General features: G+C 41.5%; 1 protein-coding gene and 2 long non-coding RNA genes across 5 annotated transcripts in view; 2 read left to right on the forward strand and 1 right to left on the reverse strand.

The window, feature by feature from the left end:
* Positions 1–2,885, forward strand: part of USP53 (ubiquitin specific peptidase 53) — a 59,124-nt gene extending 56,239 nt beyond the window's left edge. For both annotated transcript variants that reach the window (XM_075066254.1, XM_032762549.2), the window contains one exon: positions 139–2,885. In XM_075066254.1, coding sequence (XP_074922355.1) covers positions 139–1,135 — 997 coding nt within the window. In that variant the 3' untranslated portion in view covers positions 1,136–2,885. The remainder of the gene's footprint in view (positions 1–138) is intronic.
* A 411-nt stretch (positions 2,886–3,296) lies between these two features.
* On the reverse strand, positions 3,297–9,765 carry LOC116814733 (uncharacterized). The gene is made up of 2 exons (XR_004371326.2): positions 9,543–9,765; positions 3,297–5,134 (listed from the first exon to the last, which is right to left on the reverse strand). It is a non-coding gene; the product is annotated as an uncharacterized LOC116814733 (long non-coding RNA).
* A 127-nt stretch (positions 9,766–9,892) lies between these two features.
* Positions 9,893–16,159, forward strand: part of LOC142046880 (uncharacterized) — a 36,771-nt gene continuing 30,504 nt past the window's right edge. The window contains exons 1-3 of one of the 2 annotated variants that reach the window (XR_012655943.1): positions 9,893–9,942; positions 9,977–10,114; positions 10,403–10,537. This is a non-coding gene — a long non-coding RNA (uncharacterized LOC142046880). The remainder of the gene's footprint in view (positions 9,943–9,976; positions 10,115–10,402; positions 10,538–16,159) is intronic. The other variant, XR_012655942.1, reaches the window with a different exon arrangement.

The raw sequence follows: 16,159 nt of genomic DNA on the forward strand, positions 1-16,159 counted from the left end.
CATTATAAAAAAATGCATATTCATAGTATTTAGGATTTATGGGTGTGGTATATGCTTTAAAAAAACTGCATGTGTAAATGTTTGTGAAGAAATCTCTTGTGACTGGTTCCTAAATACCTCTGCCTGTTTATATTTTAGAGCAGAGATGCCACACAAGAAAATATTCCCTTCATCGACTCTACAGCCAAATTTTAAGGACCACATGAAGAGAGAAACAAAGATCGGCAAGTTAGATGAACAGAGCTCTTCAGAGAGGCTTAATCCAGATAAATTTGAGAAGATCAATATGCCAGTGTACAGTGCTGACAGCTCCGTTCACCCTTATAACACTGAACTCTTAGTTGTGTGTGGAAAGAGAGTGAACAACAATGAATTGCTCTCATCATCTCAGCTACAGTCTCCTCATACAAGAACTCTTGGATCAAAGTCAGGGCTTGCATCTTTAGCTCAGCAGACTCTGTTAGAACAGTCCCACACAGAGCTGTCCTCATCTGGTGAACATGCTGTTCAGTCATTTGGTAGAACTAATAATCTTCAGATTCCAGAAGTAATTTACCAAAATCTTCCTCCTCCTTTACCTCCAAAGAAATATACTCTGAGTGTTTCACTAGGATCAAAAAATGAATCTACAGCTGATGTAAAATTGCCAGAAGTGTTACAGAGTAATCCTTCAAGTTTTGAAAGGCAAACAGCTATTGCTTCAAAATTTGCATCAGAAGGTGCATTTACAAATGAAGAAAGATTTAAAGAAACATTTCAGGGGAATGAGCACACCATTCACAAACTGGATTCCGCACCTAGGTTATCAGTTAATGACTGTCAGACTGTATCTGGCAGTATATTTAATAAAGGATCTCAGCACACAGGACAAAGTGTTAGTTCTCCTGATGCAAATGATAGTGTATCTCTGACAACCTATTTTTCAGTAGATAGCTGCATGACAGATACATACAGGATGAAATACCATCAAAGACCCAAGCTGTATTTTGCAGACAGTGGCTTCCACAAAGATAAGCATCTACCACCAACTGGAATAGACCTGGGCATTGTATACCATGGTACTCTTGATTCTAGTCATCCCACATCTGAACAGAGATACAAACCTAGCATAGAAGGCATACATTGCAGCAGGTAGATTGTCAAATCCATTTTCTTAACGCATTTCACATGGTCTGCTTATGGGGGCAGGAAGCATGGACTTTTCAATGTGTGGTGACAGGTATCCAGAGCTCAAAAGCTTGTTTCCTTTACCAACAGAAGTTGGTCCAATAAAATTACCTCACCCACTTTTGTGTCTCTAATATCCTGGGATGGACACAGCTACAACACTGCATTCTTAGGTATTCTGTCAGCCATGCTTTTAAAAGAGATGACTGTTTAAATGATTCTGCAAGTCTGGGTGAGCAGGGGAAAAGGCGCTAAAGTTTTGGCCATGGATTTGTCATTTTTCTTGCCTTAACAATGTTTACCTCCATGTGATGATGCTGAATGAGTTTGTAAGTCTGTTACAAATTGCCCCCTTAAAAGTGTGTGCTTGTAATACCTAGGTAGATCGGTCAGCATGAGATTAACTAAATAAAAAGTTGTTCATTTTACTGGAGAACTTAATACATTGTGGCTTAGTGCTCACAGACTGAGAAAAGGTGTAAATTAACCTGTAATCCTTTAAACTGGCTAGTGATATGCTGATAAGCACAGTACCATACATAGTATGGTACATATCAGAACTATCTGCTTTATAGAACCGTTTTTCCTAATGAGTAACAATTTGTTACCTATTTCTTCATCTGACTTCTGTGAAAGTCTAACTTAATTTCCTTTGTGTCTTTTTTAATGCAAGTTTACCCGGAGAATTGGATTTTTAGTACTCAAAATGATGCCTTAATGAGATTTTACAAATTAGTGTAGTCTACATGAACTGTAAACAGAACTTTACAAGGGAATTGAGATTTTTAAATTATCCTGAAACTCCAGTTGCATATTTGTACACTTTTTTATCCAGCTGTTGTTTGCTTCTTAACTTAAATTGTAGTCAGTGTTCCACAAGCAAAGCCGTGATACTTTAACTTATTACTGAAATTTAATTTAGCATGTAAGCTACAAATTAATATAGTAGTCTGCAATATGCTGTAGAAAGTAATTTTTTAGGATATGAAGTAGTCACATAGCTACAACAGATTAATTTAAGAAGCAGTACATTGATATTTCAAGACCTTATTCTTCAGATCAGATTGCATACAGCTGCAAAATCAAATTCAACCCTACTATGTGTCTGTCTTTTCACCTTCCCTCTTGAAAATACATCACTGTGGCTCACATAAACCTGAGCAAATTTATGGGATCAGTCAGTTTGACTTACTGTTACAGAACTTTTTGTCCCCAGGTAGCAATCTCCCACTCCAAAACACTTCTAGACTGTATTTTCAGTGAATGGGTGAATCAACATCCCCCTTTGGATAGGCTTTTAATTGAATGTGCACCCTTTAGGGAGGTTCAGAATTCAGGTTCACTGTAATCTGTTAATGCTTTGTACCATTTGTTGGCCATTGAAATAACTAATGTAACTTGTAATGAACACTACCAAATCAGGACTGTGTAGAATGAGTAGTTGAAGCTCATGGCTTTCTTAAATGTAAAGGAAAGTGCTTAAATTTTTAAAATAGGCTGGTACTGATTACAGTTAAGTGTAAAATGCCTTTTAGTTCTGAGCTTAATGCTACATATGTATGTTCTACTTGCCCTGTGGTGAGACAGGTTTAAATGTTTTTGTTCGCTATGTGAATTACAGTGCTTCAACCAAATGGTGACAGTCATGTATATTTTAAGTTATCCAAAATATAAAACAGAAGCTATGGTTACTTTAGCAATGTCCTAACTTGAATTCAGCCTAAGATTTGTCATTTTTAATATAATGCAAACACGATATGCCTCAGACCAAATCTCTCAAACCAGTCCCTTTATACTTTTCAATCACCTAGTAGCATTTTTAACTATCAATTCCAGAATTAATTCTTTCATCTAAAACAAATACATTCAACATGTATGGCTGTGAATGCAAGTGAAATTGAACCTACTGAAATCCTTACATTCTGTATAGGGGATAAAATTGGGTGGGGAGAAAACTTGATTTAAAAACACTTGGATGTGTGAGAGCATGGAAGATTCCCACTGTTAATCTTTTTGTTGTTCATTTTTAAAAGCTATTTTTAACCCATACCAGATAGGCATTACTTAATGTACGCAGTTACTTAATTAAAATGACATTTAAAAAACGTATAGTACTAGAACTTGTCAAGCTTTTCCAGAAATCTTGTATTTGGAATTGCAGCATTTTAATGTCTAAACAGCACAGCAACACTGAATACTATACAAGAGCAAACTTTAAATGTTCTTAAAGGTTCATAGCAAACGTTCACACTTCTATACAAAGAAACAATGTAAATGCCTATTACTAACACAAACAAGTGAATTTGGTTTCCAGAAAGCTAGTGAACATAATTGGTGAGTTTATTTAAGAATAGCTGCTTAGGTTCTTCTGGGGTTCTGAAATGCAACAATCTTCATTGAAGTCACTTAGATGAACATTGATCTTTCCTTGCTTTCCTTGAAGCTGTCTTTCCAGGCAAAATCTTTTGTATATGACCTGTTTACCAGATAAGTTATTTGTGCACTATTATATAATTGACATCTTCAGTTTTTACTCTACATGCCCTATGTTTATTTAATTTAACTAATGTGTGATCTGACACTGATTTAGCTAGAGTGCCTTTTTTTATAAATGTCCTGGTTATAGATTTGTATAAGAACATAGATATTTTGTAATGTTAATGCATTTAACAGGTATTGTAATATTTCAATCTTTCAAATTTTATTTTCATGCAAAGTTGCATTTTTCTGCATGTTCAGACAGTTTTTATCTAACTACTTTTGTGGCTGCTACCTCTATTCTCTATTTTACACAGGTGGTTTAAAAGTGATGAAACAATGCTGGAACACCACTTATTTGCAAGTTAGGTTGGTCATCTAACAGAAGATCTGTGGTGCTTGAGAGTAGTTCTCAGCTATCTAAGTGAAGCTGTGAGCATCACTGTTCAAATAAAACATTAGGCAATAATATGTGGTGTGTAACAGGAAAAACAAAGCTTAGATGTAGGAAACTTCAATATTTATTCTCTGCAAAGTTAATTCTGTCATGTTTTGAATCATCAGTTCTGCTGTATGTGCAAAAAATTGTCAATGTCCACCTTCTCCCATCAACATGGGTACTGCCTCAGGAAGGTGGAGTACCTGTGCCAACAGGAAAAGCCCTCCCTGTGGCATAAGTCACATCTTCACCAGTGCAGCCCTTTAAATGTAGGCAAGCTTTCAGCAGGCAGGCTTGCCTTTTTACATGCCTTACTTAGTTACAAAGGGATTTTGATATCAAAACCTGCTTGATATTTTAGGAGGAGATGATAATAGTGGTTAGCACAGAGGAGGATGCCTTTCAAAATGTGGCTCTATGTACCCACAGCACTACAGGTTATTCCAGTAGGGAAGGATAGTGAAAGTAAGCAACCAACATCATAAGCAGGGTCATGCTGGGTAATTTAAGAGGACACCAGTAAAAACTTACTATTATGGCTATTTGTCTCTAGACAGAGCTCCTATAAAAAGCCTCAGAGGGATAGAGCTGCATGGAAGTGTTTGAAAGAGGGAGTTGATCTTGCCAGGTTAGAAAAGGATGTCATAACCACAAAAGTAACCTCAGGAGAAACCAGGCACCATCTATCTTTTCTACAGAAGAAGCTATCCAGCCAATCTGAAGTTCCATTTTTTCAATTGATCTTTATTCAAACACTAAATATTATGTAAATGACAAATGAATAATCCATATTACTGCTATGGAAGCTAGAGTATCCTCAAACTTTTGAAATAATTTAACTTAAGGCACAATTTACATTTACTTCAGTGACAGGCTATAAATGAACCAGACCCCCTCAAAATCACTACATCCATGAATGGATCAATGTGTATCACTAGCACTCAGTGGCTTAACAGGTTTCAGAGTCTCATTTCCAGTTGCATGTATACTCTTCCTCTTCTGAAGTATGTTTTCATAAATACGGTTCCTCATCTTGAATAGGAGTTGCCACTATGAGGAATGGAAAAGACAGGTTACATTTTCAGTGGTATAAGGTTAGTAAGAAAGGAAATAAGCATAGGTCTACACCAGGGGTCAGCAACCTTTCAGCAGTGGTGTACTGAGTCTTCATTTATTCACTCTAATTTAAGGTTTCACATGCCAGTAATACATTTGAATGTTTTTAGGTCTCTTACTATAAGTCTATAATATATAACTAAACTATTGTAAAGTAAATAAGATTTTAAAAATGTTTAAGAAGCTTCACTTAAAATTAAAGTGCAGAGTCCCCTGGACTGGTGGCCAGGACCTGGACAGTGAGTGCCATTGAAAATCAGCTTGTGCGCCACCTTTGGCACACATGCCACAGGTTGCCTACCCTTGGTCTACACTTTAAAAAAAATTAGATCAATCTCACTTCATCACTCAAGGCTGTGAAAAATGTTGCACCCCTGAGCATCATCAGTAGGTCCTAATCTCCTGCATAGAGGGGGCTAGAACTATGGCCTCTTGGAAAGGTGGATTAACTACATAGAGGGAAAAACCCCTTCCATCAATATAGGAAGCATCTATAGCAGAAGTGGGCAAACTACAGCCTGCAGGACCATCCTTCCTGGCCCAGGAAGCTAGCACCCAGCCCCTCCCCTGCTGTCCTCCCTCCCCCTCTGCCAATGCAATGCCCTGGGTGGCAGGGCTGTGAGCTCCTGGGGCAGCACAGCTGCAGAGCCCGCCTGATGTGGTGCTCTGTGCTGTGCAGTGACAGCAGCAGCATGGCCAAGCTGTAGTGCTGCCAGCCACCATGCTCCAGGCAGCGCAGTAAGGGGGCAGGGGTCCCAGTGAGGGCAGTTGGATGGGGCAGGAGTCCCAGGGAGGCAGATAGGAGGTGGGGGCCAGGCCACAACCTCTCCCCTAACCAGCCCTCCATACAATTTATGAAACCCCATGCAGCCCTCAGGCCAAAAAGTTTGCCTGCCCCTGATCTATAGTATGATACTGCTGTAGCACAGATATACCCATAGATTAGGTGCTGTTTTCTTCAATATACTGAAAGGAACATCAGACAATTACCTTTATACCAATCCAGTGCTGTTTGAGCTATAAAACTATCAAAGTTTCTAATGTATCTATTTAAAAAAAGACTTCAATACACTAACATCTGTTACCAACTAGATCAGGATCTGTCAATAGTACCGCTATTTATTTGAAATTTAAACATCTGAAATTTGCTATGTTATCAGTGAAAGCACTGTGGCTGCTTGATATGTTTGTTTTCATAGATTTTTCCTTCTCATCTCTGCTTGAAAGTTCAAGTTTTAATACTGTTTTAATTTCTGCCAGGTATGAAGCTCAACAGAAATAGACCTAGAAAAGGGAGAGAAAGTAAATGGGAAAACTGCCTGGACAGACCTCTCTTTAAATTCAAAAGGTTTCAGATCTATTTTTGGTAGAACAGTTTGTCAGAACTTGGGTTTATTCACCATCCTTTTTAAATAATCAGAGCTCTAGTTGCAGATTTCCACTCACCTCTAGTCTTGCTTGGGCCAGTGCTCTGCTCAACAACAGTTCTCCTTGAAAAAGGGAAGCATTCTTTTAAACCAGTTGTGCTTCCTTGTGCCCTAGAGCTTTAGGAGCAGATTAGGTCCTTGGAACAAATTAAAGCAGCCCTGAATCTACCCTAACTTGTACTACTTCTAACAGCTCTCTAAGGAGCCTTACACCAAGCAGGTTGCAAAAGCAGAGCACACTTTAGCCACACCTCATTCTGTCCTCCCACATTCTAGAAAAAGGGTGCGGAAGGTAGGGTAGCACAGAGCCAGTAATATGCCAGTGAGATCACAAGCACAGAGTTCGGCTCTGTGTGTGCCAGCATTCCTTTTGCAAAGAGAGTAGTGTTTTTTTTTTATGCTTGTACAGTTGGATACCATTTGAAAAAAAGCCCTGCAAGATGTATAAAATATTGCAATTCTCATTAACAGAATCAAGATGCGACAGGACCTTCCTTTAGTCAGCAACACTTAAATAAGGCTTATTAGTCACTTCCCACCCACAGAAATGAAGAGAGAGAACTGACATTTTTACTCTGACCTTGTACCTTCTAATGCAAGATGCCAGCCATGATCAGAGGCTCTGTACTCATTTTGGATATCTTGGGCTTATGAATTTCTACATGCTTTCTAAATCTAAAATAGAAATGATATTTGAGCAAGACAACCACTCAGGAAAAGTATATTAGCAATGGACAGCTTTGCTGTTAGTGTGATTCATTATAGTACCATTACTGATACCTAATGGGAAGTTTAACTTCTGCACTTACCCTTTTAAGGGCACTCTCTGTATTGACAAAGTCACAGATGTAAGTAGATGCTTTGCAGTTTAAGATAAGCTAAGCATCCTGTCACAGGTATATATATAGTAGTGCAAGTTGGGAATCTCATGAGCAATTGCCTAGATGGAAACTGCAAGGGGTTTTATTGGGAAAGAAGGGATAGATGATGGTAGGTATAAGTATGTACACACAACCAAAATGTATGTTAGAAGAACATAAGAACAGCTGTACTGGGTCAGACCAAAGGTCCATCTACCAACAGTGGCCAATGCCAGGTGCCCCAGAGGGAGTGAACCTAACAGGCAATGATCAAGTGATCTCTCTCCTGCCATTCATCTCCATCCTCTGACGAGAGGGGCTAGGGACACCCCTTCCTTACCCATCCAGGCTAATAGCCATTTATGGACTTCACCACCATGAATTTATCCAGTTCTCTCAAATGCTGTTATAGTCCTAGCCTTCACAGCCTCTTCAGTTAAGGAGTTCCACAAGTTGACTGTGCACTGCATGAAGAACTTCCTTTTATTTGTTTTAAACATATGTTTCAACATAAAGGTTGAAAAGCCAAGCAGTCTAGTTAGGAAATGCCAGAATTAAGACAACCTTAATTCAGAACCCTTGGGCCTATGAAACATATTTCTTCCCACTGAATTCCTGGCTCATTCAGTGCACAGGTTGGGTAGTGTGCACTTAATGAGCAACTATTTAATATTATATTCCCATTGTTCAGTTTGCATCCTCAGTAATACTCTTTATATAGAGTGTGTCATTTCCAAGGTTTTATTTAAAAAAGCAATCAAAACAATTGCAGTTTCCATCATGTGGCTTCACACTGACATGCACATGGGTCATCAACAGGGTTGAGACATTTAGATTCACTGCACAGGCCTCTGCCACTTGAGCTAACAGAGTAACTGATAGGCTGTCATCCTCTACTTAGACTTTGCCACTTGCATGGACACTGACAGCAGAGGAATGGAGAGTTTTGGACTCCATTGCAGGCTTTGGAGAGGGGTGTGCTTGAGCACACCCCTTTCCCTACTTCCCCTCATACACAATTTTGACCCCTTCCTGCCCTGTTTCCCTCCAACCTCTCAACTCTAGTCCCACCTGTTCCCCATCCTGGTTCTTAGACCCCTTCTCTTCACTTAGACCCAGTCTCCACTGCTCACACTTCTCATATTGATTACCCTGTCCAGCCTCTCCAAATCCTGGCCTGTGTTCCCTAATCTCTCCCCTACTGGCTCTGACCCCTGCAAACCTGGCTTTTGTTTCTAAATCAGGTAGTCTGCAGGGCATAGCAGGAGGGCACTGAGAGCACAAAGAGGCAGTCTCCCAACCAGGGGCGGCTCTAGACATTTCGCCGCCCCAAGCAGAGCGGGAAGCCGCGGGGGCGCTTTGCCGGTCGCCGGTCCCGCGGCTCCGGTGGACCTCCCGCCGGCGTGCCCTCCCGGCGACTGGCAGAGCGCCCCCCGCGGCTTAGCGTGCTGGGGCCTGGAGCCGCCCCTGCTCCCAACTCTCGGTTCTGGTGCCCGGACCTGGCCCCACAATAGCGCGGGGCAGCCTAGAACGACCACTGCAAGGAAACTCCTCGTCAGCACCAGCGTGACCCATACTCAGAACTTTCCCAGTTCTTAGCTGCAAGCTGCTAATAAGCCTCTGCTGAGCGTGTGGAACCTAGTGTTTCAAAAGTTTATAACACGAGTGAATTTTCACAGAAACAGTCAAAGGCAGAGCCCCGACAGCAGGCAGCCGTGGGCTAACGTTTGAGTCCCTGCTCCAAAGCATGGCCGCGCCTGGGCTTCCCCAACAGATAGCCAGAATAGAATTATTTTTAACCTGGGCAAAGCAACATACTGTCCCCTCGCCTCCTTCCCGGCCACACCTGAACCGCTCTGGCGCCACTTTCCATGGAAAGGCAGCCAGAGGCACCGAGCACTTCAACCCCAGATACACGCTACTGCCAGCTGCGCTGGGCCCTGCTTCCCTCACGGGGCTGCCGCCGAGGTGGGGGGTGCAGCGGAGAGCCCCGGGCTTTTACCGCAGGACACAGACTGGGGAGTCGGTGGGGGGGCCGGGTCGGGTCTCACTCACCCGCAGGCTCAGGGCAGCAGATAGACGAAGACGAGCAGCGCCAGGTCGAAGAGGACGAAGAGCCACACGTCGAGCCAGTAGGACTGTCCGGAGAGGGACAGGGGGCGGCTGCAATCGCCATTCGCTGTGGCCGGCTCCGGCTCCCGGCCGCCCTGCCGCTGCTCCGGCCCCTCTGCCTCCATCGCTCCCCTCCTCCGCAGCTGCTGCTTCCGGCTACCAGAGCAAAGCGGAAGCGACCAGGGGGCGTGGCTAAGTCGCTCATGCGCACCTGTTTGCTCCGCGGGAGGGGCGGCTCTTTGCACCAGTGAAAGCAGCCGGCGGGCGCCTGCTGGGCTGGTCACGTGACCGCTGTACAGCTGGGCGCGGGCGGAGGGCTGCCCCCGCGGCTGACTCACGGAACGTATCTGCCCAGCTGGCTGCGCTCGCGACCCGAGCTATCAGCCCCGGGCGGAGGTGGGGCCGCTGCAGGCCTCGCTCTGCCCCAAGCAGCCTGTGCTTCAGAGCTGCGTCCCGCTCTCCAAGCCCGTTAGCAATAGTAGAGAAGTGCCCACAGAAAGAATGCTATAGCCGCGGTAAGTCCAACTCCCACACGCGCTTCAGAAAACAGACACCAAAACACAAACCCACGTGCATAAGGCATCCACTAAGTGGGGGGCTTAGCAAATTCTCTTATATGAGCATGTTATTCCACAGTTGCCCGTTACGATGATTTTTGCATGTTCCCTTGGGACAATGTGTACTGGCCACTGCCCTCACAGCAAAGGTGACTAGATGGACCACAGCTGTTATCTGATAAATACAGTCTTATGTTTCCATCTTTTTTTAAAAAAGAAATTGCTGCTTAAAATATGTAACATCAGTGGAACATTCCTTCTTCCGTTCCATCCATCCCAACCTTCCAGAGATGGCAGCAGAGAGGCCAGGATGGAAAGTGGCTTTAAGGACAAATGATCCCCAGCCCATGCTTAGTTCACATTTACACTAAAATGGAAATGGTTAATCCAAAATATTTTTAAATATGGTTTAGTTTTGTTCTAATCTAGCCCAGGAAACTGTATCAGCACATTTCTAGGAAGAGTCATATTTATAAACAGTTGTGGCTAACAGATTTTTTTTGGCATAAATAGGACTCTAGAGAAACAAACTTTCATAATATTTCAACTATCAAGCACATGTTTGTGTCTACAGAGGTTCATGTAGCTGAAACTCTGGGGGGTCTTCAACACCATAAGGAAACTATTAGATGTCTAGTGAAACTACTGCTAAAACTGTTTGATGGCTATAATCCAACCTGTTCTACTGTATGTGAATGAAGTCGGGTTCAATTTAAAACTAGACATAAACCCTGGTTGTTACCTAGCAAATTACCCCACCACAGTGAAATATGCAAACTTGAGGTAAACTCTCACCAAATATAGACTCAGTGACCACAGATTAGAGGTTGTAAAGAGGCAGATACGAAGCACAATAAACCCAGAGAGGAGAGACTGTGCAGCCAATGCAGGAGAGGAATTCTGAGTTAAAGAAATACTTTCTACTAGTATGAAAAAGAGAATATATTTGTTCAAAATGTCAGGAATCAGACTTCTAACCAAAAACTGACAAAGAGAAACTGTACCTGATCTTTGAAGAAAAGAGTAAGAGATGGCAGAAATGGCATCATACTGTTTAGCAGTCTGCCACCAGATTAGGAATTAGGATTGTCCTAACTCTAAAGAGTTAAAGATAACTCAGATCTACCAGTGACAGAAAGCTCAAAGTAACTTTTCCCCAAATTGTACTGAAAGGCTTTTAGAGAAATGTGCCGATAAATTTCTGAATAGTAATAGTGGAACCCTCCGTAGAGAGAACTCTGAACAATGGACCTGGGACACAGGTTAAATCAATTTTGGCAGAGACTTATAGCTGGTGTTGCTTCTTTGGGGCAAGGAGTTAGTCAATATTGGAGCCTTAAAGGTTGTTTCCATTGGGAGGAGAAAATGGTTACATCATTCAGGTAATTCTTTGATGAAATCCCATTTATTTACAAGAAATGTACACAAAAGCCTCTTTCCCTGAACACACTAGGAAAAACAAACAAAAAAACCCAACCCCACAAGCAGTTTCCTCACTCAATTTCCAAGTCTGCCCCTCCAGTCATTTCTGTCCCCCATGGAGCTCTGTCTCTGTTCTTTCTCAGGGCTGTGCTCACAAGCGCTTCTCTCATTGTCCACTGGCTTTCTCCTTTAACACACAGACAGCTTGCCAAAACAAAAGCCTAGCCCCTGCTTTTCAAGCAGGGAACTTTGGAGCCCACAGGGCTGGCTTCTCATCAGGTCTTGCCCTGTGACTTGTCACATTAGGTGGTGGCTTGTACTGTTTCCAGCTATCTTACTACCTAAAGCTGCTTAATTAGTCCTTAAAACACCCAAGTGACAAGTTTTGCTGGCATAAATGCTCACATGCACAGCGCTGTCACTCATTGAGCTGGTTTTATTATGTCAGCGTGAGAGCTCTCCTGTCCACATAAAGGCTACATGAGCTCTTGGACAGATGTCCCACTGTAAGCTTGTAAGTGTAGACATGGCCTTAATAAAATTCCACTTAAGGATGTCTTAATTAAATAGAATGTGTTCTAGACAAAGAGAAACTGCAGCATCAACATAAGTGTAACTCCAAAATTAATCTGTAGATCTACATACATAATCTAGGTGTGGATAACACCTTTCCTGAGGTAAATCATTTTCTGAATGGGTTCGGAAATTATGGTTCTCTGCTTTATTCTGCATAGCACTCCAGAAGGAAATAAAGTTTCGTAGCACAACAAGTGATGTTACTTATTCTATTGAAATTATGAAAATGGGGAGAACTGCCATTGTCATGTACTGGCTTAAGTGTGTGATCAGGTTGTTCTTGGCTCACAAAGGACATAAATGCCTTTCTGTGCCAATGAGGAGTCTCATTTAGCTCAACTATTAGAGATTTGAGTTTTTGAAGCTGTAGGGGTTTTGTTTTGATACCACAAATGTACAGCTGACAAGCATGTCTGTCTGACTGCTCTACAGATTTGTTACATAGTCTCCAGTGAGTATTTATAATACCACCTCATGTTCTGTATCACTTACCTGAGGATTTTATGTATAAATCCAGCGCTACACAGTCTCCTTTCTCTGATATTGAGTAGCAATACAGTAGTGTCCCTAGCAATCACACCTTCATGTGACAACACTTGCAGAAACACATTTCAAAACAAACAAGTCAAAACAGGCCCTGTAGCCTAGTGGAAATGTTCTGCACTGCCATGTAGCAGATACTTATGTTACAGTGCTGGGTGTGGTACAGATACCTAGATCAGTAGGAGAGCTCTGTGTAGCCTAGAAGTTAGTCTCTTTCACAAACAGCAGTTGGTCCAGTAAAAGATATTACCTCACCTACCTTGGGTTTCTAGATCGGTAGACTACATGGGTTGGAGTCCTATTGCTTTTCTCCCACTTCCTTACCCAGAAAGGTCTAGGGTTGCAGAGGTAGCATGCTCAATTCAAGGGGAAAGGAAAAGGCATATCATGAGACTCAATATTTCTCTTAGTCAGTGAAGAGAGTGTTCATGGGCTCAAAAACATTTAGTTTGAATCCTTGAAAAGTTGGAAGCCTGCTCATCAGTTCTGTCCTTTACAGTATAGTAGTGATATTGACAGTATGCCATGCATCACAGGTTCAACTCTGCAACATGTTTTTTGTGATTAGGATTCCAATCCTGAAATTGGTAGGAAGACCCTCATACCTGCATGGAGCCCCAGTGAAGTTAATAGGGTTCATACAGGCACAGGGGTCAATCTACTCACCTGAAGCTCATTGCAGGGTCAGGGCTTTAATTGTCTCCCCCTTTTTTTTCTTTAAAGGCCATTATCTTTCACCAGTTTGTGTACAGCATTCAATCACATTCAGTTTTGGTCTTGTAAATGGATTTAAACCAGGAATGAATGTTTACTTCTACAACATTCAGTATCCAGTTTTACACATCTTTTATTCATGTGATTAGTCCCATTTAAGTTAACATTGCCATCTTCATAATGTATGCTAGCTCCAAAAAATATGTTATGGTCTGATGACAGAACAGTCAGCCAAGCCCAACTCTGTATTAGCCTTCTACAGAGACTCTTTTATTCCTCTGCCACACAAATGTAAGAAATATGAAAAAGTAACAAAAGTGGTAGTCCTGACCTGGACTGATACAGCAGGGTCCTTTACTTCCTAGTTGCTTAAGTTTTACAGTTCTTCTTTAACCTCATTGCAGACTAACCCTGTGTTACTTCTCAGAAAAGTTTTCTTTCCCACTCTTGGGGAGCTGGGGCCTCATTTATATCTTCCAGCTGGGAATCAGAACCAATCACTAGCTACTGCCTAGCTAAATCAGCTGCTTTCCAACACCTGCCTGCTTGGGCCAGGGCTTGCTGCTCACTGGTTTCACAGGTCCTTAAAGGGACAGGCTGTATATCTATATAGATATATAGATATAAATGATGAAATAAATTGATATACGTAAGTATATTAAAATAAATTATATATGTCTGTATATGAAAAGAAATTTAGCTAATCCTTAATGTAGGATTGTGTATTCTATTCTTTATGGCACGTTCAACTGGAATATTAGTTGGTGAATCAAACTATTTTTAAAAGTGTTTCATGATAGCATCTAACCAGTAGATGGAGCTCTTAGACTCTGTGGAAAATAATAGCTCTGGTAGGTGAAGTTACAAAAACTGCCAAAAATAATTCACTTAATAAAAATTTTTTAAATGCTCAGAAGAAAGAAAGTACAGGAAGATTAAGAAAGAAATTGCCAGAATAATTACTATGTAATAGCTGTTCCAAAGCCATTAAAATCACCATAAGTTATTTAAATGTATCCTTTCTGGAAAAGATTCATGGAGGAGCCTTGGGATTTGGAGGATCCTAGAGGTTAGAAGCTGCAAGCAGTATAATACATGTCGGAGTGCTGGCTAGCCATCTGCTGCCAGTACAATACCCAAGGAGTAGATGCATCTAGAGTCCAAGGTGTTCACCCGAACCCTAAGGAAGTGGTGTGAACCAAGGGAAGTGGGACGGGGTTAGAATGGCTATGAGGCAAGCAAATCAAGCATGAGTAGCATACCTGGGTGGCTACCATGGTAAGTGGTAAAGGTTTGTGGATCCAGGGCCAGTTTAGTCTGAATTTACCTTTTAGCTTTTTTTAAAGAGATGCATGAATCAAATTCTATATTTTTATTAGTGATCTAGGGAAAAAAACATAAAATCATTACTGCTAAAGTTTGCATGACACAAAGATTGGTGAGGCAAGAGATAGTGTTGAAGACAGGTGACTGACACAGAGAAATCTTGATCTTTTGATAAACTGGGAACAAACAAGATTAAGTGTGTTTTAATACAAATGCAAGATCCTATGAATAGAAACAAAGAGTGGTGAGTTATGAGATCGATGACTTAATCTTGCAAAGCAGTGACTCTGAAAAGGTCTTAGGGATCCTTGTAAATGACCAACTGAACATAAGAATGGCCCGACTGGGTCAGACCAAAGGCCAGTCTATCCCAGTATCCTGTCTTCCGACAGTGGCTAATGCCAGGTGTTTCAGAGGGAATGAACAGAACAGGTAATCATCAAGTGATCCCCCTGTCACTCATTCTCAGCTTCTGGCAAACAGAGGCTAGGGACACCATTCCTGCCCATCTTGGCTAATAGCCATTGATGGACATATCCTCCATGAATTTATCTTGTTCTTTTTTGAACCATGTTATGGTCTTCGCCGTCACAACATCCTCTGGCAAGGATTCCACAGGTTGACTGTGCATTGTGTGAAGAAATACTTCCTTCTATTTGTTTTAAACCTGCTGCCTATTAATTTCATTTGGTGACCCCAAGTTCTTGTGTTATGAGAAGTAGTAAACAACACTTCCTTATCTACTTTCTCTACATCAGTCATGATTTTATGGACCTCAATCATATCTCCGCTTAGCCATCTCTTTTCCAAGCTGGGGAGTTCCGGTTTTATTAATCTCTCCTCATACGGAAGTCGTTCCATACCCCTAATAATTTTTTGTTGCCCTTTTCTGAACCTTTTCCAATTCCAGTGTATCTTTTTTGAGATGAGGCGACCACATCTGAATTCAAGATGTAGGCATATTCTGGATTTATATAGAGGCAACATAATATTTTCTGTCCTATTATCTAATCCCTTTCTTAATTATTCCCAGCATTCTGTTCACTTTTTTGACTGCCGCTGCACATTGAGTGGATGTTTTCAGAGAACTATCCATAATGACTCCAAGATCTCTTCCTTGAGTGGTAACAGCTAATTTAGACACCATCATTTTATATGTATAGTTGGGATTATGCTTTCCAATGTGAATTACTTTGTATTTATCAACATGAAATTTCATCTGCCATTGTGTTGCCCTGTCACCCAGTTTTGAGAGATCCTTTTGTAGCTCTTTGCAGTCTGCTTGGGACTTAATCTTTAGTGATTTTGTATGTAATTTTGAACATGAACTCTTGGTGTAATGTTGTGTCGAGAAAGACTAATGCGATCTTTAAATGTGTAAACAGGGGAATATCAAACAGAATTAGGGAATTCTTTTACTTA

This window comes from Chelonoidis abingdonii, chromosome 5 (genome assembly GCF_003597395.2).
Source record: "Chelonoidis abingdonii isolate Lonesome George chromosome 5, CheloAbing_2.0, whole genome shotgun sequence".
Lineage (NCBI taxonomy): Eukaryota > Metazoa > Chordata > Testudines > Testudinidae > Chelonoidis > Chelonoidis abingdonii.